This window comes from Ornithorhynchus anatinus, chromosome X5 (assembly GCF_004115215.2).
Source record: "Ornithorhynchus anatinus isolate Pmale09 chromosome X5, mOrnAna1.pri.v4, whole genome shotgun sequence".
NCBI classification, from domain to species: Eukaryota; Metazoa; Chordata; class Mammalia; order Monotremata; family Ornithorhynchidae; genus Ornithorhynchus; species Ornithorhynchus anatinus.
The window spans coordinates 69,627,855-69,646,663 of NC_041753.1; the positions used below are offsets into that span (position 1 = coordinate 69,627,855).

The following is an 18,809-nucleotide window of genomic DNA, read 5'->3' on the forward strand; positions in this document are numbered from 1 at the left end:
TAAGTTATAATATTTTTATTATCGTTATCGGTGTTAGAACTTCTATCAGTGAACGTTAATCGTCGGGGAGTCGGTTTATTTTGTGTCTTTTTGTCGAGGTTCCCCGAGGAGGACGACAGAAGGCCGCGCGTGGAAAGCGCCGGGCGGCGGGCGACCTGCGTGGACGCCCCCCGGGCCCGCTCCCCCCGCTCGAGGCGTCCTCCACGCTTCCCGTCTCGCTCGGGTCCCCCAACGTTACGGTATCGTCGCATATAAACTCTTTAAAAATATACTTCTCTCGGAAGACTCGGTGACCGCTATGTACACTACAAAAATAAATTTTCATATAAATAAATTAGACGGCATACTTTCACCTCCGTCACCGAGATGACGCAGAGTCCCCCCCCCCCCTTCCTGCCCACCGAGGCAGCGGGGATATTCGATTTTTTTTTTTTACCTTTTCCTTTCTCCCCGCTCTCCTTCCCGCCCCACGCTACCGCGAGTCCGGCGTGTAAATGTTCTAGAATCTGTCCTATTTAACATTAGTAAACCCTCTATACAGATAAGAATCCCGAAGGAAAATCGGAGCCGCGTTTCCCCCAGGAGGGAGAATCCCTGCAAGTTTTTGTTCTACGCCGGCGGAAACGCCTTAGGATATACAGAGATATAAATATCGCCGGAGGGGAACCGAAACATTTTTCTTTGAAAAAAACGAATAAGACGCCCCCCCGAAAAAGGACCCGGTTCCCCCCGACCGCGTTAGAGGGGAGACGCCTTCAACTCCACCAAGCGAGCGGCGGGAAAGGGAGAGCGCCAGCGGGGAGGTGGGAGCTGGAGGCGGGTGGGAGCGGAGAGCGGAGGCCGGGAATGGGGGGAGAGGGAGCCGGCCGGAGGAGGGGGTTGGAAAAGGGGACGGGGAGGGAAGGGGGGGGGAAGATATACAGTAGAAAGCTCTCGGGAAACGTTCGTTCGTCCATTCGTTCGGTGGTATTTATTGAGCGCTTCCCCTGTGCGGAACACCGGACTAAACGCTTGGCGAGTCGGCCTTCCCGACCCCTGCCCGCGAGGGGCTTACGGTCCGTGTGCGCGTTGGGGGGTCCAGACGGTATCCACCCGCCCCCAGCTCCGAAGCGGCGGCGAGAGGCCGGGGCGTCGGGCCGCGGGTTCTAATCCGCGGTCGGGGCCAGCGGCTTCGCCTCTCTCGGGGGAGTGAAGACGGTGAGGACCCGCTGACCCGGCCTCTCCCCCGGCGCTCAGGACAGTGCTTGGCACAGAGCGAGCGCTTCGTAAACGCCAGCATCGTTCTTCTCACCCCGACTTCCTCCCACCGGTCCCCGTCCGGGTGCGCCTTTTCAGGATTTACGGAGCTATTTCCCGCCAGCGGTCGACACGCGCACGGAGACGTGATCTTCTCTCTCCCCCCCCCGGCGCTTAGAACAGTGCTCGGCACCTACTGAGCGCCCCGCAAACGCCGTCCTCGTCGGCCCCGTGAGCGCAGCCCTCGGACAACCCCCGCCCCCGGTCCTCCGGGAAGGCCCGCGCACGTCCTTTCGGACGGCGAGCCCGTCGTGGGGCAGGGATGGTCGCCCGGCTCTACGTCCCAGTGGTCTGCGGAGAGGAGGCGCTCGATACATCCCGCCCGACGAGCTTAGAAGACGTTTCTCCGAAAACGCGGACGGACACACACACGCAGCCCGCCGGAGACGCGCCCGCTGAAGACGCGCACGAAGACGGGCGCGCACGGGCACGCGGACGCAACCCTCGGGAAACACACCCGCCCTCCAAACACACGCGCACAGTCCTCCGGGAAACACACGTGTCCATTCGGCCGTATTTATTGAGCGCCGACTGGGGGCGGGGCGCCGGGCGAAGCACTCGGGAGAGGCGCGTTCCCTGCCCACAGCACTCACGCACCCTGGAAAAACACACAGACACACGCACACGCGCCCAGAGGACCGTATGGGACGCCCGGCCCGGAAGCCCCCGGAGTGGAAGAGACCCCTCTTCGTATCCGCTCCCGGAGGGAGGGGAGAAAAAGGACACAAACCCCCGAGAAAAACCACGCCACGATCCCCCGGCCCCGACCGAACCCCCTCCACAACGGAAAGGGGAAATTCGTCACGCGGCGTCTTCGCGGTGCAGGGTCGTGGAGGTCGCCAGGCGCCTACTACGCGCCGGACGCCGTGCTGAACGCTTAGCCGGCGACCTCTCTCCCTTTACCGCCGGCGGGCTTTAAAACGCTGCGGGGGGATGGCCGGTTTTCCGGGAGGAATGTTCGCGGGGAACGTCATCCGCGGGAAGAGTCTGTCGGCAGAGGATGTGGTTCTCGAGCGGCCGCCGCGGGGGGCTGCGGATTCGAGTCTCCGAAACGGAGCCCCCGGCGCGAGGAGTCCAGACAGTACTCATCGTCCCCCCGGCTCCGATGATCCAAACTCCCTCCCGCCGGTCCCGTGTATGTCACGTGCGTGTCCGCCTTCGAACTGTTTATAAAAATATTTCCCGCAGACGCCTCGACGTTACCCCGACGGTGAAGGGGCGTGGATTACAGTCCCGCCCTGGAGGGGCGTGGGAGGAGGGGGGAGAGGGCGACCTCCTCTTTGGCCTCCTCTTTGGCCTCGGTTTCCCCGCCCTCCGAACCCGGTGGGGCGGGGAGGTTGCCCGAATTGCAGCCGGGGCCCGGTGTCCGTCCGTCGCGCCCTCGATCGTCTCCCGCCTCCGTGTCTTCGCCTTTCCCTCGGGTGGCCTCGGCGGAAAGGGGCCGGGAACCGGGGGCACCTGAGTCCTAACCCCGGCCCCCCGAACCCCCCGCCTCTCGGTCGCTTCCCCTCTCGGGCCTCGGTTTTCCCCATCCGCAGAACGGGGGTCGGGCAGGGCGGCCTAGCGGAGAGAGCGCGGGAGAGTGGCTCGCCCGCTCGGGGCCTCGGTTTCCTCCTCCGCGAGGCCGGGGCGAGGGGAAGGTCTGCCCTCCCCGGTGGTTCCGAGTCGGCCTCCGCGGAGGCACGGGGGCGTCGCCGAGGGCTGCCGTCTTCCGGCCTCCCGGCGGCCCGGAGTCGCCCGCAGCGGGGAGACGGGGGCACGGCCGAGGGGCGCCGTCTTCGGGACTTCCGGCCGTCCGGCGTCGCCCGCCACGGGGAGATGGGAGCGTCGCCGGGCGGGGTGCCGTCCCCCGGCCCCCCGGCGGCTCCGCGCGGCCCGCCGTGGCGAGGGGGGGGGACGGGACGGGACCGGGGGCGGCAGACGCGGGCCCGCGGGGAGGGCCGGCCCCGGGTCACTCGGCGTCCCCTCCGCGGCCGCGGCCTCCTCCGCCGCCGGCCCTCCGGTCCCTGCGGTCCACGTGGACGGGCACGTGCGGGTCCCAGACGTGGCCCTCGTAGGCCACGGTGACGGAGGCCGAGGCGGTCACCGTGGCGACGGGCGGGCCGAAGGGCGGCCGGGCCCGGGGCCGCGGAGGGGACGCCCCCGACGGCGCGGCGAAGGCGTCCCTGCGCGGCCGGCTCGGGGGAGGCCGGGGGTCGGCTCGGGATGGGCGCGCCGGGAGGCCGGGGCTGGGCGGGCCGGACACCTGGGGTCGGAGGAGGAAGAAGGGGAGAGTACGGAGATTAGCGGAGGAGGAAGAGGAGGAGGAGAGGAAGAGAAAGGAGGAGGAGAAGGAAGGGGAGAGGAGGGGGAGGAGAAGAGAAGGAGGAGGAGGTGGAGCAGGAAGAGGAGGAGGAGGAGAAGAGCAGGGAGGAGGAGGAAGAGAAGGTGGAGAAAGAAGAGGAGAAGGAGAAGAGGAAGACAAGGAGAAGGAAGGGGACGAGGAGGACGAGAAGGAAAGGGAGAGTACAGAGATTAGAGGAGGAGCAAGAGGAGGAGGAGGAGAGGAAGAGAAAGGAGGAGGAGAAGGAAGGGGAGAGGAGGGGGATTAGAGGAGAAGGAGGAGGAGAAGGTGGAGGTGGTGGAGCAGGAAGAGAAGGGGGAGAAGGAGACGAGGAAAAGGAGAAGGTGGAGAAGGAAGAGAAGGAGGAGAGGAGGATGAGGAAGATGAGAAGGAAGGGGAAGAGGAGGAGGTAAGGGAGAGTACGGAGATTAGAGGAGGAGGAAGAGGAGGAGGAGAGGAAGAGAAAGGAAGGAGGAGAAGGAAGGGGAGAGGAGGGAAATTCGAAGAGGAAAAGGAGAAGGAGGAGGAGGAAGAGGAGGAGGAGAGGAAGAGAAAGGAGGAGGAGAAGGAAGGGGAGAGGAGGGGGAGGAGAAGAGAAGGAGGAGGAGGTGGAGCAGGAAGAGGAGGAGGAGGAGAAGAGCAGGGAGGAGGAGGAAGAGAAGGTGGAGAAAGAAGAGGAGAAGGAGAAGAGGAAGACAAGGAGAAGGAAGGGGACGAGGAGGACGAGAAGGAAAGGGAGAGTACAGAGATTAGAGGAGGAGCAAGAGGAGGAGGAGGAGAGGAAGAGAAAGGAGGAGGAGAAGGAAGGGGAGAGGAGGGGGATTAGAGGAGAAGGAGGAGGAGAAGGTGGAGGTGGTGGAGCAGGAAGAGAAGGGGGAGAAGGAGACGAGGAAAAGGAGAAGGTGGAGAAGGAAGAGAAGGAGGAGAGGAGGATGAGGAAGATGAGAAGGAAGGGGAAGAGGAGGAGGTAAGGGAGAGTACGGAGATTAGAGGAGGAGGAAGAGGAGGAGGAGAGGAAGAGAAAGGAAGGAGGAGAAGGAAGGGGAGAGGAGGGAAATTCGAAGAGGAAAAGGAGAAGGAGGAGGAGGAGAGGAGGAGAGGAAGAGGAAGAGGAGAAGGAGGAGAAGAGAAGGCGGAGGAGGAGGAGCAGGAAGAGAAGGAGGAGAAGAAGGAGAAGGGAGGCGGAGGAGAAGAATGAGGAAGAGGAGGAGAGGAGGAAAAGGAAAAGGTGGAGAAGGAGGAAGGAGAGGAGGACAAGGAGGAGGAGGAGAAGGAAGGGGAGGGGAGGGAGATTAGAAGAGGAGGAAGAGAAGGAGAAGAGGAAGAGAAAGGAAGGAGGAGAAGGAAGGGGAAAGGAGGGGAATTGGAGGAGGAAAAGGAGAAGGAGGAGAAGAGGAAGAGGAGAAGAAGAAAAGGTGGAGGAGGACCAGGAAGAGAAGAATAAGGAGAAGGGAAGGGAGGGGGAGGGGGAGGGGGAAGGGGAGAGTATGGAGATTAGAAGAGGAGGACGAGGAGGAGGAGAGGAAGAGAAAGAAGAAGGAGAAGGAAGGGCAGAGAAGGGGGATTAGAGGAGGAAAAGGAGAAGAGGAGAGGAAGAAAAGAAGAGAAGGTGGAGGAGGAGGAGGAGGAGGAGGAGCAGGAAGAGAAGGGAGGAGGAGGAGAGTGAGGAAGAGGAGGAGAAGAGGAAGAGAAGGGAAGGAGAAGGAAGGGGAGAGAAGGGGGATTAGAGGAGGAGAAAGAGGAGGTGGAGGAAGAGAAGAGGAAGAGAAAGGGAAGAGGAGGAGAAGGAAGGAGAGAGGAGGGGGATTAGAGGAGGAAAAGGAGAAGGAGCAGGAAGAGGAAGAAGAGGAGAAGAGAAGGCAGAGAAGGAGGAGAAAGAGGAGGAGGAGGAGGAAGAGAAGGAGAAGAGGAAGAGGAGGGAGGAGGAGGAAGGGGAGAGGAGGGAGATTAGAGAAGGTGGAGGAAGAGGAGGAAGAGGAGGAGAGGAAGAGGAGGGAAGGAGGAGAAGAAGAGAAGGCAGAGGAGGAGGAGCAGGAGGAGAAGGAGAAGGGAGGCGGAGGAGGGGAATGAGGAAGAGGAGGAGAAGGAGAAGGTGGAGAAGGAGGAAGCCGAGGAGGAGGAGAAGGAAGGGGAGAGGAGGGGGGTTAGAGGAGGAGGAGGAAGAGGTGGAGGAAGAGAAGAGGAAGAGGAAGGAGGAGAAGGGGAGAGGAGGGGGATTAGAGGAGGAGGAAGAGGAGGTGGAGGAAGAGAAGAAGAGGACGAAGAGGAAGAGAAAGGAAGGAGGAGAAGAAAGGGGAGAGGAGGGGGGGATTAGAGGAGGAGGAAGCGGTGGAGGAAGAGGAGAAGAGGAGGAAGAGGAAGAGGAGATGAAGGGGAGAGGAGGGGGGTTAGAGGAGGAAAAGGAGAAGGAGGAGCAGGAAGAGGAAGAAGAGGAGGAGGAGGAGGAGGAGAAGGATCAGGAAGAGGAAGAGGAGGAAGGGAGGAGGACGAGGAGAATGAGGAAGAGCAGGAGGAGAGGAGGAAAAGGAGAAGGTGGAGGAGGAGGAGAAAAAGGAGGAAAAGGAGAAGGAGACGGAAGAGGGGGAAGGGAGGAGGAGGAGGAGGAGGAAAAGGAGAAGAAGAAGTAAAGGGAGAAGGAAGAGGAGGAGAAAGGAGAAGTAAAGGGAAAAGAAAGAGAAGGAGGAGGAGAAGAAGAAGAGGAAGAGAAGTAAAGGGAGGAGAAAAGGAGGAAGAGGAGAGGAAGAAGAATGATTGTGGTATTTGTTAATGGCTACTATGTGCCAGCCACTGTACTAAGCGCTGGGGTGGAGACAAACACACTGGGTCAGACTCAGTCCCTGTCTCCCGTGGGGCTCACAGCGTTAATCCTCATTTTCCAGATGAGGGAACCGAGGCCCAGAGAAGTTGAAGTAGCTTGCCCGAGGTCACACAGCGGACACGTGGCGGAGCCGGGATTCGATTCCAGGTCCCTCTGATTCCCAGAAGCACTGCAGCCTAGCGGGAAGAGCCCGGGACCGGACGTCGGAGGGCTTGGGTGCTAATCCCGGCTCCGCCACTTCTCTGCTGCCTGACCTCGGACGAGTCACCTCGTTTCTCCACGTCCGCTGTAAAATCCTCTAACAATAATAATAATAATGTTGGGATCTGTTAAGCGCTTACTGTGTGCAGAGCGCTGTTCTAAGCGCTGGGGGAGATACGGCGTGATCGGGTTGACCCACCCGGGGCTTCCCAGTCTTCATCCCCATTTGACGGATGAGGTCACTGAGGCCCACGGAAGTGAAGTGACTTGCCCACAGTCGGCATTCGAACCCATGACCTCGGCCTCCCAAGCCCGGGCTCTTTCCGCTGAGCCCTGCTGCTTCTCTAAATCCTTCTTTAAATCCTCAATCCCCTCGCCCCCTTCTACCTCACCTCGCCGATCGTCTACTACAGCCCGCACGCTCCGCTCCTCTAACGCCCACCTGTCGTTCCATCCATTCATTCCGTCGTACTGCTTGAGCGCTTACGACGTGCAGAGCGCCGCACTGAGCGCTCGGAGTGGACAATCCGGCAACGGAGAGAGACCGTCCCCGCCCAGTGACGGGCCCGGGCCTCCGTCTACGTCGCCGCCGACCCCGGGGCCCGCGTCCCGCCTCAAATCCGTTCCAACCGCTTAGTCCGGTGCTCTGCACACAGTAGGTGCTCAATAAATACTACTGAACGAATGAATGAATGAAAATCCCACAGGAAACGAATCTCCCCGCGGCTTGGAAACCTCATCGAAGGGACACCTCCTCCTCCGGGAAGCCCTCCCTGACTCCTCCCTCCCTTCTGCGTCGCCCCCCGCCTCGCTCCCTCTCTCCGTCCTCCGTGAGCCCGTCGACGGGCCGGAGCCGTCTCCCTCTGTTGCCCGGTTGTCCGTTCCCGGCGCTTAGGCCAGTGCTCTGCACAGAGTAAGCGCCCGATAAATACGACTGAATGAATCTAATCATCTCTCACGGATTTCCTTATTAATATTCATGCCTCCCTCCCCGGTCCGGACCCTGAGCTCGCTGCGGGCAGGAAATGCGTCCCTTCACGGGTCTCGTCCTCTCCCAGGCGCTCGGTCCAGGGCTCCGCACCCGGTCGGCGCTCAATAAATAGGACGGAACGAGCGCGGTCCCTTCCCCTCAAGGAGCCGACAGACTCTTATTGATGATGACGATGACGACGGGGGCGTTTGTTAAGCGCTTACGCCGTGCCAAGCACCGGTCTAAGCGCTGGGGGCGATCCCGTGGGGCTCCCGGTCTTCATCCCCATTGGACCCACGAGGAAACTGAGGCCCAGAGAAGTGAAGCGACTGGCCCAAGGTCACCCGGCGGACGCGCGGGAGAGCCAGGATTAGAACCCACGTCCTCCGACTCCCTTATTATTCTATTTATTTGATGCACGACGTGCGTATCGGACCGTGAGCCCGCGGTTGGGCGGGGCCGGTCTCTCTCCGTGGCCGGACTGTCCGTTCCAAGCGCTTAGCACGGTGCCCTGCAGCGTAGAGAAGCAGCGTGGCTCAGGTGGAAAGAGCCCGGGCTTGGGAGTCGGAGGTCATGGGTTCGAATCCCCGCTCTGCCGCTTGCCAGCCGGGTGACCGTGGGCGAGTCGCTTCACTTCTCCGGGCCTCAGTTCCCTCATCTGGAAAATGGGGATTAAGCCCGTGAGCCCCACGCGGGACAACCCGATGACCTTGTATCCCCCCGGCGCTTAGAACGGTGCTCGGCACATAGTGAGCGCTCAACGAATACCACCATCATCATCACCATCACGCAGTAAGCGCTCAAACTACGACTGATTGAATAATTCCGTCGACCGACTCCGGTTTTCGGTTGTGTGGTCCGTCTCCCCGCTTCTAGACCCCGAGCCCGTCGTCGGGCCGCTCTCTCCGCTGCCCGACCTGTCCTCTCCAAGCGTCCGGTACAGCGCTCCGCGCCCAGCGAGCGCTCCGTGAGTCCGACCGGCGGACGGTGGAGTGAGCGGCCGCCCCGCGACCTCCCGCCCGCCCCGTCGCGCCCCCCGTGCGGGCGTCCTCACCGTGGGCCGGGGGTCCCGGGGTCCGGGTTCGGGGGCCGGGGTCCGGTAGCGCCGCAGCTCCTCGCTGAGGCCCGACAGGGTGGTCTGAGACTCCGACTCCCAGTCCGACGAGTCCGAGTCCGGGGGGTCGGGCGACGGCGGGGGCAACCGGTCACAGCCCTCCGCGGGGGACACCTGCCACGGGACGGCCGCGATGGACACCCCCCCGTGCCCGCCCGGCGCGCGGCTCGGGGGGCGGCGCCCTGGGGGAGGCGGCGGTCGCGGGTTCCGATCCCGCCCGCCGTGCGCGACTCGCTCCCCTTCTCCGGGCCTCGGCTCCCTCCTCCGTCCAACGGGGACGGGGCCCTTGCGTCTCCCCCGGCGCTCGGAACGGTGCTTGGCACCTAGTGAGCGCTCAACGGAAACCGTCATCGTTATTAGTATTATTTGGACATTCCATCCACTGGGATAGGATGATAACAGCGGGATCCGTTAGGCGCTTACCACAGGCCGGGCACCGTACTAAGCGCCGGGGTGGAGCGCAGAGAGCTGGGATCGGGCGCCGTCCCCGTCCCGCGTGGGGCCCGCCGTCTTCATCCCCCTTTTCCAGATGGGGGAACTGAGGCCCAGAGAAATATTTATTACTCTACTTATTTTATTAACAACGTGCATATATATGTGTGTGTGTGTATATATATGGATATATTTATATGGGTTTACATGTACACGTATAAATGTATGTATGTATTCATATATTCATATATATCCATATATATATATTTATATGTGCCCACACACATATATACACACACACATGTATGTGTGTGTGTGTGTGTATATGTATATATTTATACATGCATACATATCCATATTTAAATATATGCGTGTGTGTATATATTTATACATGCATACGTATACATATATAAATGTATGTGTGTATGTATACACACACACACACATATACAGATATATATATATGTATGTATTTATATATGCCTACATATCCATATATAAATCTATGTATATATTTATACCCACACACACACATACACATATGTGTGTGTGCATATGTATATATTTATACATGCATACATATATAAATACACGCATTTATATATGCACGTACATACACGCACGTACACACACGTATATACACGCCTACATATGCATATACACACATGTACACACATATATGCATACATATTCATATAGGCATGCACGTATACATACACGCACACTCATACATATGCCTTTTGACTTTGATTTTGATCAGGTCGACCCTTAGTCGACCCCCGACCCTGGTCGTCACCAGCTAGAGAAGCAGCGCGGCCCAGTGGAAAGAGCACGGGCTTTGGAGTCAGGGCTCATGAGTTCGAATCCCGGCTCTGCCACTCGTCGGCTGTGTGACCGTGGGCGAGTCGCTTCACTTCTCTGGGCCTCAGTTCCCTCCTCTGTAAAATGGGGATTAAGACCGCGAGCCCCACGTGGGACCACCTGATTCCCCTACGTCTACCCCAGCGCTTGGAACAGTGCTCGGCACATAGTAAGCGCTTAACAAATACCAACATTATTATTATTGTTATTATATATCCATACATACATGCATATGTATGTACCGGACATACATATATGTACGTCCACAACTGGACTATTTATTTTTGATGCTCTGGATGCCCGTCTACTCGTTTCGTTGTCCGTCTCCCCCGCCGTCCTCTCCCCAGCGCTCGGGGCAGCGTTCCGCACCCGGGGGGGGCGGCCGAATACTGACCTCGGGGTAGGGGCCGAAGAGAGACAGGAGGACGGGGAGCAGAACGAGCCCGTTGAGGACTCCCAGCACGGTCAAGATGGCCAGCACGGCGAAGAAATACCTGGTCGGGGGAGGATGGGGCCGGGGTCACCGGGGGGCGGCCACCGACGGAGACCCCCCCCCCCAACCCCGTTCCAAGCGCTGGGCCCAGTGCTCCCTCCGCACGGAGTCGGCGCTCGGGACCGGATGCTTCTGTCGCTCGATTCCGGCGGTCGTTCGGTCGTGCGGTCCGTCTCCCCGCTTCTAGACCCCGAGCCCGTCGGCGGGCCGCCCGACCCGTCCTTTCCAAGCGTCTGGTACAGCGCTCCGCGCCCAGCGAGCGCTCCGTAGGCGCGACCCAACCGACGGGCCGGTCGCTTCCCTTCTCCGGGCCTCGGTTCCCTCCTCCGTCAAACGGGGATGGAGACCGGGAGCCCCACGGAGGACCGCCCGCCGGCCCCGTCTCCCCCCCCACCGCGCTTAGAACGGCGCTCGGCACGTGGTAAGCGCTTAATAGAGACCAACGTTATTATTTCTATTAATGACCGAATGAACTAGGCCTTCAGATACCTTAGGGACCCACCCGGCGACCCCCGGGGGGCTCTCGGTCCCCCTCGTGGTTTACCTCCAGCTACGCTCCTCGAGCCGAAGCGTTTACGGGGGGCCGGGGAGGGGAGGCGAAAGGAAGAGAAAGACGTCAGGCGGTTCACAGGATGAGATCTGCCGTTCAGAAAGTAGCACCCTCCTAAGAGGAGGAGTGATAGGCGCCGCGGGAGGACTAGGAGTAGGCGTATTAGTTGCTGTCGGCTATTATTCGGCGTATCGGAGAAGCAGCGGGGCTCAGTGGCAGGAGCCCGGGCTGGGGAGTCAGAGGTCGCGGGTTCGAATCCCGGCTCCGCCGCCTATCAGCTGGGTGACCTCGGGCCAGTGGCTTCCCTTCTCTGGGCCTCAGTTTCCCTCATCCGGAAAATGGGGGTGAAGCCCGGGAGCCTCACGGGGGACGACCCCGTGACCCCGTCGCTCCCCCGGCGCTTAGACCGGTGCTCGGCGCGTAGTGGGCGCTTAACAGATACCGACGTTATCATTACCGTCCTAGGAGTAAGAAGTGCTGTAAGAATAGCATCGGTATTAATAGTAGTAATGATCAATAGTAGCAGTAGAAATAGCAGTCTGATAATAAGGATGGTGTTTGTTGAGCGCTTACTACGTGCAGAGCACTGTTCTAAGCGCTCGGGGCGGAGGATACAAGCATCAGGCGGTCCCAGTGGGGCTCGCGGTCTTCGCCCCCATTTTCCGGACGAGGTCGCCGAGGCCCAGAGAAGCGAAGCGACCGGCCCGAGGTCGCACAGCCGACCAACGGCGGAGCCGGGATTAGAACCCGCCACCTCCCCAGCCCGGGCTCTTTCCACTGCGCCGCTTCTCTGTCCTAAAAAGTGCTGTAATAACCGTAGTGGGCGTATTAGTCGTCACGGCAGTCCTAAGCGCCGTATTACTAGTAAATATTAGCGTTGATAGTAGCGATTAGTGCCGTGATGATGATGATAATAATAATGCTGGTATCTGTTGAGCGCTTACTACGTGCAGAGCACCGTTCTAAGCGCCGGGGTAGACACGGGGGAGTCGGGTCGTCCCACGTGGGGCTCACGGTCTTCATCCTCATTTTACAGATGAGGTCACGGAGGCACAGAGAAGTGAAGTGACTCGCCCACGGTCACACAGCTGACAGGTGGCAGAGCTGGGATTCGAACTCATGAGCGATAAGACTTGCGGGCGTACCAGTCGTCAGGGTAGTCGGGAGCGCCGTGATAACAGCGGCAGGCATTAGTATTAACGGTAGTAATAAGCGCTGAAATGACAGTAGCGGGCATTAGTATTAAGAGTAGTCATGAGTGCTGAAATCGGAGGCGTATTAGTCATCATAAGCGCTGTAACGATAACAGTAGGTATTAGCATTAATAGTCGCGGTTATTCATTCATTCAATGGTATTCACTGAGCGCTACGTGCCGAGCACTGTACTAAGCGCTTGCGATAACAGCAGTAGGCGTATCAGTCGTCAGAGTGGTCGCAAGCGCCGCGATGACAGCAGCGGGGATTAGTGTTAATCGTAGCGATCGGTGCCGTACTAAGAGTGCTAGGCGTAGCGGTGGTCTTAGCGGCGATGAGTACCGCGATACTAGTAAAAGCAACAGCGGGAACACTAGTGGTAATAAGTGTCGGAATAATAGCGATAGAAGTCGGAATAATAGTAATGAGCGTTGGGATGACGGCGATGGACGTCGTCCTGATGGTAATGGGTTTCGGAACGGCGGCGGTGGGAGTCTTCCTAATAGCAACGGGTTTCGGGGATGACGGCGATGGGAGTCGTCCTAATAGCAACGGGTTTCCGAATGACGGTGAGGGGAGCCGTCCTGGGAGGAGGAGGAGGAGGAGGAGGAGGAGGAGGAGGAACGGGAGGAGCGGTAACGGTAGCCAGGGGAGGAGGAGGAAGAGGAGGAGGAGTGGGAGGAGGAGGAAGAGCAGAAGCAGTAGCCATGGTGGAGGAGGAGGAGCGGGAACAGTAGCCGTATTGGGAGGAGGAGGAGGAGGAAGAGGAGTGGAAACAGTAGCCATAGGAGGAGCAGGAAGAGGAGGAGGAGCCATATTGGGAGGAGGAGGAGGATGGAGAGGAGGAGGAGGAGGAGGAGCGGTAACAGTAGCCATAGGAGGAGGAGGAAGAGGAGGAGGAGCGGGAGGAGGAGTAGAAGCAGTAGCCATAGTGGGAGGAGGAAGAGGAGGAGGAGCAGCAGGAGGAGGAGCGGGAGGAGGAGCGGTAGCAGTAGCCATAGTGGGAGGAGGAAGAGGAGGAGGAGGAGGGGGAGTGGGGGGAGTGGAAACAGTACCCATAGTAAGAGGAGGAGGAGGAGCGGGAAGAGGAGGAGCGGGAGGAGGAGGGGTGGGAGGAGGAGCCATATGAGGAGGAGGAAGAGGAGGAGGAGGAGCAGGAGGAGGAGCCACAGTGGGAGGAGGAAGAGGAGGAGGCGGAGGAAGAGGACCGGTAGCCATAGTGGGAGGAGGAGGAGGAGGAAGAGGAGGAGGAGGGAGAGGAGGAGGAAGAGGAGGAGGAAGAGGAGGAGGAGGAGGAGCGGTAGCCATAGTAGGAGGAGGAGGAAGAGGAGGAGAGGAGGAGGAGGAGCGGGAGGAGGAGGAGGAGCGGTAGCCAAAGTGGTAAAAATGATAATAATAACGTTGGTATTCGTTAAGCAGTCACCACGTGCCGAGCACTGTTGTAAGCGCCGGGGGAGAGACAGAGTCATCGGGTCGTCCCCCGTGGGGCTCCCGGTCTCCATCCCCATTTGACAGACGAGGCAACCGGGGCCCAGAGAAGCGAAGCGCCTGGCCCCCGGTCACCCGGCTGACAAGCGGCGGAGCCGGGATTCGAACCCGCGACCTCCGACTCCCAAGCCCGGGCTCTGCCCGCCGAGCCGCCCCGCTTCTCTAGCAAAAGTAGGAGGAGCAGAAGCGGTAGCCACAGAGGGAGGAGGAGGAGGGGTGAGGACAGGGTGTCCGCGCACCGTACCGGACGCCCGGGGTCCCCCGACGCCCCGTCCCCCCCCCCCGGCCCCCGGGGCCTTACCTGACGATGAAATCGAACTCGGAGCCGGCGAGCATGAGCACCCCGAGCAGGGTGGACACGGCCCCGTCCAGCACGGGGGCGAACACGTGCTCCAGGGCGACGACGGCCCGGTGGTTTCGGTCCCCGACGGCCGTGAGGAAAGCCTGAGACCGCAGAGAGAGACCCGGCCCTCGCACTCGGCCCTCGTCCGCACGGACACGGAGGCGGCCGGGGGGGGGGCGAGAGACAGAGAGACACGCAGAGAGACCGGGGGGGGGGCGGAAGGACACGGGCGTCCCCAACAGCCCCAACACCCGCACTTGACTTGGGAGGACATCGGGCCATTCAATACGTGGCCCCGGGCCTCGGTTGCCTCACCGGATGAAGATTCGCCGTTGGGGACGTAGTCCCGTCGTTTCGTCGCTTCGCTGCCTGGCGCACGGGAAGCGCTTAACAGGTACCGTTATCATTCGTATTATCACGGGACGGAAGTCGACCGTTCAGGACCTAGTCCCGGGGTTCCGTCTAAGACACGGTCCCGTTCTTCAGTCGGTGAGGCGGATGAAAATCTGTCCGTCTAAGACACGGTCCCGTTCTTTAGTCGGTGAGGTGGATGAAAATCTGTCCGTCTAAGACACGGTCCCGTTCTTTACTCCGTGAGGTGGATCGAAATCTGTCCGTCTAAGACACGGTCCCGTTCTTTAGTCGGTTAGTGGATGAAAATTTGTCTGTTTAAGACACTGTCTTACTGCTTACCTGGTTCACTGGATGAAAATTTGACCGTTCAAGACATAGTCCCGTTGTTTAGTCGGTCCAGTGGGTGAAAATTTGACCGTTTAAAACATAGTCCTGTTGTGCAGTTGGTGAAGTGGATGAAAATCTGTCCCTCTAAGACACAGTTCCGTTCTTTAGTCGGTTAAGTGGATGAAGATTTGACCGTTCAAGACATAGTGCCGCTGTTTAGTCGGTCAAGGGGATGAAAATTTGTCCGTCTAAGACACGGTCCCGTTCTTTAGTCGGTTTAAGTGGATGAAAATTTGTCCGTTTAAGACACTGTCTTACTGCTTAGCTGGTTCACTGGATGAAAATTTGACCGTTCAAAACATAGTCCCGTTGTTTAGTCGGTCAAGTGGGGGAAAATTTGTCCGTTTAAAACATAGTCCTGTTGTGTACTTGGTGAAGTGGATGAAAATCTGTCCGTCTAAGACAAAGTTCCGTTCTTTAGTCGGTTAAGTGGATGAAGATTTGACCGTCCAAGACATAATCCTGTTGTTTAGTCAGTCAAGTGGATGAAAATGTGTCCGTCTAAGACACAGTCCCGTTCTTTGGTTGATAAGTGGATGAAAATTTGTCCATTTAAGACACTGTCTTACTGCTTAGCTGGTTCACTGGATGAAAATTTGACCGTTCAAGACATAGTCCCGTCGTTTAGTCGGTCCAGTGGATGAAAATCTGTCCGTCTAAGACACAGTCCTGTTCTTCAGTCGGTTAAGTGGATGAAAATTTGTCCGTTTAAGACACTGTCTTACCGCTTAGCTGGTTCACTGGATGAAAATTTGACCGTTCGAGACACAGTCCCGCCGTTTAGTCGGTCGAGTGGATGAAAATTTGTCCGTTTAAGACAGTCCCGTTCTTTAGTCGGTTAAGTGGATGAAAATTAGACCGTTCAAGACATAGTCCTGTTGTTTAGTCAGTCAAGTGGATAAAAATTTGTCCATTTAAGACACAGTCCCGTTCTTTAGTCGGTTAGGTGGATGAAAATCTGTCCGTCTAAGACACAGTCCCGTACTTCAGCTGCTTAAGCAGATGAAAATCTGTCCGTTTAAGACACTGTCTTACTGCTTAGCTGGTTCACTGCGTGAAAATTTGACCGTCCAAGACATAGTCCCGATGTTTAGCCGGTCGAGTGGATAAAAATCTGTCCGTTTAAGCCATAGCCCTGTTGTTTTAGGTGGTTCTCTGGATGAAAATCTGTCCGTTTAGGACATAGTCCTGTTCTTTTCATTGATTCACTGGATGGAGTTGGGCTCACAGTCTAATCCTGATAATGATTTTGGTATCTGTTCAGCGCTTACTCTGTGCCGGGCACTGTACTAAGCGCCGGGGGTGGGGGCGATCCGAGCAAACCGGGTTGAACGCAGTCCCCGTCTCCATCCCCATTTTCCAGAGGAGGCAACCGAGGCCCAGGGAACGGTATTTGTTAAGCGCCTACTACGTGCCGGGCACTGTTCAAAGCGCCGGGGGAGATGGAGGGTGATCGGGTCGTCCCCCGTGGGGCTCCCGGTCTCCATCCCCATTTTCCAGAGGGGGCAACCGAGGCTCAGGGAACGGTATTTGTTAAGCGCTTACTACGTGCCGGGCACCGTGCTAAGCGCCGGGGGAGATACGAGGTCATCGGGTTGTCCCCCGTGAGAAGCAGCGTGGCTCAGTGGCAAGAGCCCGGGCTGGGGAGTCAGAGGTCACGGGTTCGACTCCCGGCTCCGCCCCTTGTCGGCTGGGTGACCGTGGGCGAGTCGCTTCACTTCTCTGTGCCTCAGTCCCCTCATCCGTAAAATGGGGTTGAAGACCGTGAGCCCCACGTGGGACGACCCGACGACCCCGTCTCTCCCCCGGCGCTTAGAACGGTGCTCGGCACATAGTGAGCGCTTCACGGATACCGACATTATTAGTATCATTATCCCCATTTTCCGGAGGAGGCAACCGAGGCCCAGGGAATGGGATCTCTTCAGCGCTTACGACGTGCCGGGCTCTGTTCCAAGCGCCGGGGGGCGACGGAGGGTCCCGTGGGACTCCCGGTCTCCATCCCCATTTTCCAGAGGAGGCAACCGAGGCCCAGAGCAGGGAAGCGGCTCGCCCAAGGCCCCCCCGGCAGGCGGGCGGCGGGGCGGGGCACCTACCAGGGCCACGTGGACGGTGAACTCGACGCCGATGCCGACGGAGGCGATGAGGATGACCACCGGCACGGCGCTGAGCTTGATCCCGATCAGCCCCATCATCCCGAACAGCTCCACCGTCATCAGCGCCAGCACCGTCACCTGCGGGACGGGGCCGGGGGCGTCACGTACGCAGCCCGCTCCCCCCCCGATAACGACCGTCCTACTCGTTGAGCGCTCGCTTCGGGCCCCGGGAAGGAGGAGGCGCGACCGTGAGCCCGTCGTCGGGCAGGGACTGTCCCTCTCTGTTGCCGAACTGTCCGTATCGCGGCGCTCAGTACGGTGCTCCGCACAGCGTAGGCGCTCAAGAAATACGACTGAACGAATAACCCGGCAACCTCTAGACCGTCAGCCCGTTGGGGGGCGGGTTCTGGGTCCGTTTATTGTTCCGCCCTCCCAAGCGCTCAGTAATAATCGTGTCGGCATTCGTTAAGCGCCTACTACGTGCCGAGCGCCGTTCTAAGCGCCGGGGGAGAGATCGGGTCGTCCCCCGTGGGGCTCCCGGTCTTCACCCCCATTTGACAGATGAGGGAACCGAGGCGCAGAGAAGCGAAGCGACCGGCCCACGGTCACCCAGCTGACGGGGGGCAGAGCCGGGATAATGTCGGTATTCGGTGAGCGCTCACTCTGTGCCGAGCACCGTTCTAAGCGCCGGGGGAGAGACGGGGTCGTCGGGTGGTCCCCCGTGAGGCTCCCGGTCTTCACCCCCATTTTCCGGATGAGGGAACCGAGGCCCCGAGAAGCGAAGTGACTGGCCCACGGTCACCCAGCTGACGAGAGGCAGAGCCGGGATTCGAACCCATGACCTCGGACCCCCCAGCCCGGGCTCTTGCCACTGAGCCACGCTGCTTCTCGACAGTGCTCTGCACCCGGGAAGCGCTCAGTAAACACCACTGAATGAAAGAATTCAATCGACAGAGACAGAGAGGGACCATCCCTGCCCGACGACGGGCTCACATAGTGAACGCCTCATTCGGTGGTATTTACTGAGCGCTTCCCGCGTGCCGAGCACTGTACTAAGCGCTTGGAAAGTACGATTCCAACCATCAGTCCCAGAGCCAGGCGCGCAAGCTTTTTCTTCCCAAAATGGGGTAGGTCACAAGCAAACAGGTTTGAACGGAGCCCACGGCAGGCGCTCAGTAAGCACGAAGAACCGAAGGCTCGGCACACAGCGAGCGCCCCATAAGTACGACGGATTGGATAACCGAGTGCTCCGCACACGGTGGGCGCTCCATCAGTAGGACGGAATGGGAGCGGCGCGGCTCGGTGGCAAGAGCCCGGGCTCGGGAGTCACAGGTCAGGGGTTCGAATCCCGGCTCCGCCCCTTGTCCGCTGGGTGACCGTGGGCGAGTCGCTTCGCTTCTCCGGGCCTCGGTTACCCCATCTGGAAAATGGGGACGAAGACCGGGAGCCTCGCGTGGGACGACCCGATGACCCCGCGTCTCCCCCGGCGCTTAGAACGGTGCTCGGCACGTAGCAGGCGCTTGACAGATGCCAACATTATTTCGGTCACGGGTTCGAATCCGCCACTCGCCGGCTGGGGGACCGTGGGCGAGTCACGTCGCTTCTCTGGGCCTCAGTTCCCTCATCTGGAAAATGGGGACGAAGACCGGGAGCCTCACGGGGGACCACCCGACGACCCCGGATCTCCCCCAGCGCTTAGGACGGTGCTCTGCACGTAGTAAGTGCTTACCGAATACCAACATTATCATTATTACTATTGTAACCGAGGGCCCCGCACACGGCGAGCGCTCCGCAGGTAGGACGGGCCGGCCGAGGGCCCCGCACGCGGTAGGCGCCCCGTGAGTAGGCGGGACCGGATAACCGGGGGCCCCGGGGGCGTCCCGGCGGGGGGC

At 59.4% G+C, this 18,809-nt stretch overlaps 1 protein-coding gene across 5 annotated transcripts in view; it reads right to left on the reverse strand.

The window, feature by feature from the left end:
* Window positions 1–18,809, reverse strand: part of PTCH1 (patched 1) — a 62,262-nt gene continuing 43,453 nt past the window's right edge. For 3 of the 5 annotated variants that reach the window (XM_039910778.1, XM_039910776.1, XM_039910777.1), the window contains 5 exons: window positions 16,918–17,055; window positions 14,042–14,184; window positions 10,410–10,509; window positions 8,663–8,836; window positions 1–3,541 (listed from right to left, as the gene is read on the reverse strand). In XM_039910778.1, coding sequence (XP_039766712.1) covers window positions 3,248–3,541; window positions 8,663–8,836; window positions 10,410–10,509; window positions 14,042–14,184; window positions 16,918–17,055 — 849 coding nt within the window. In that variant the 3' untranslated portion in view covers window positions 1–3,247. Of the gene's footprint in view, window positions 3,542–8,662; window positions 8,837–10,409; window positions 10,510–12,195; window positions 12,274–14,041; window positions 14,185–16,917; window positions 17,056–18,809 lie in introns of those variants that run through there. The other 2 variants (XM_029055950.2, XM_029055952.2) reach the window with 2 other exon arrangements.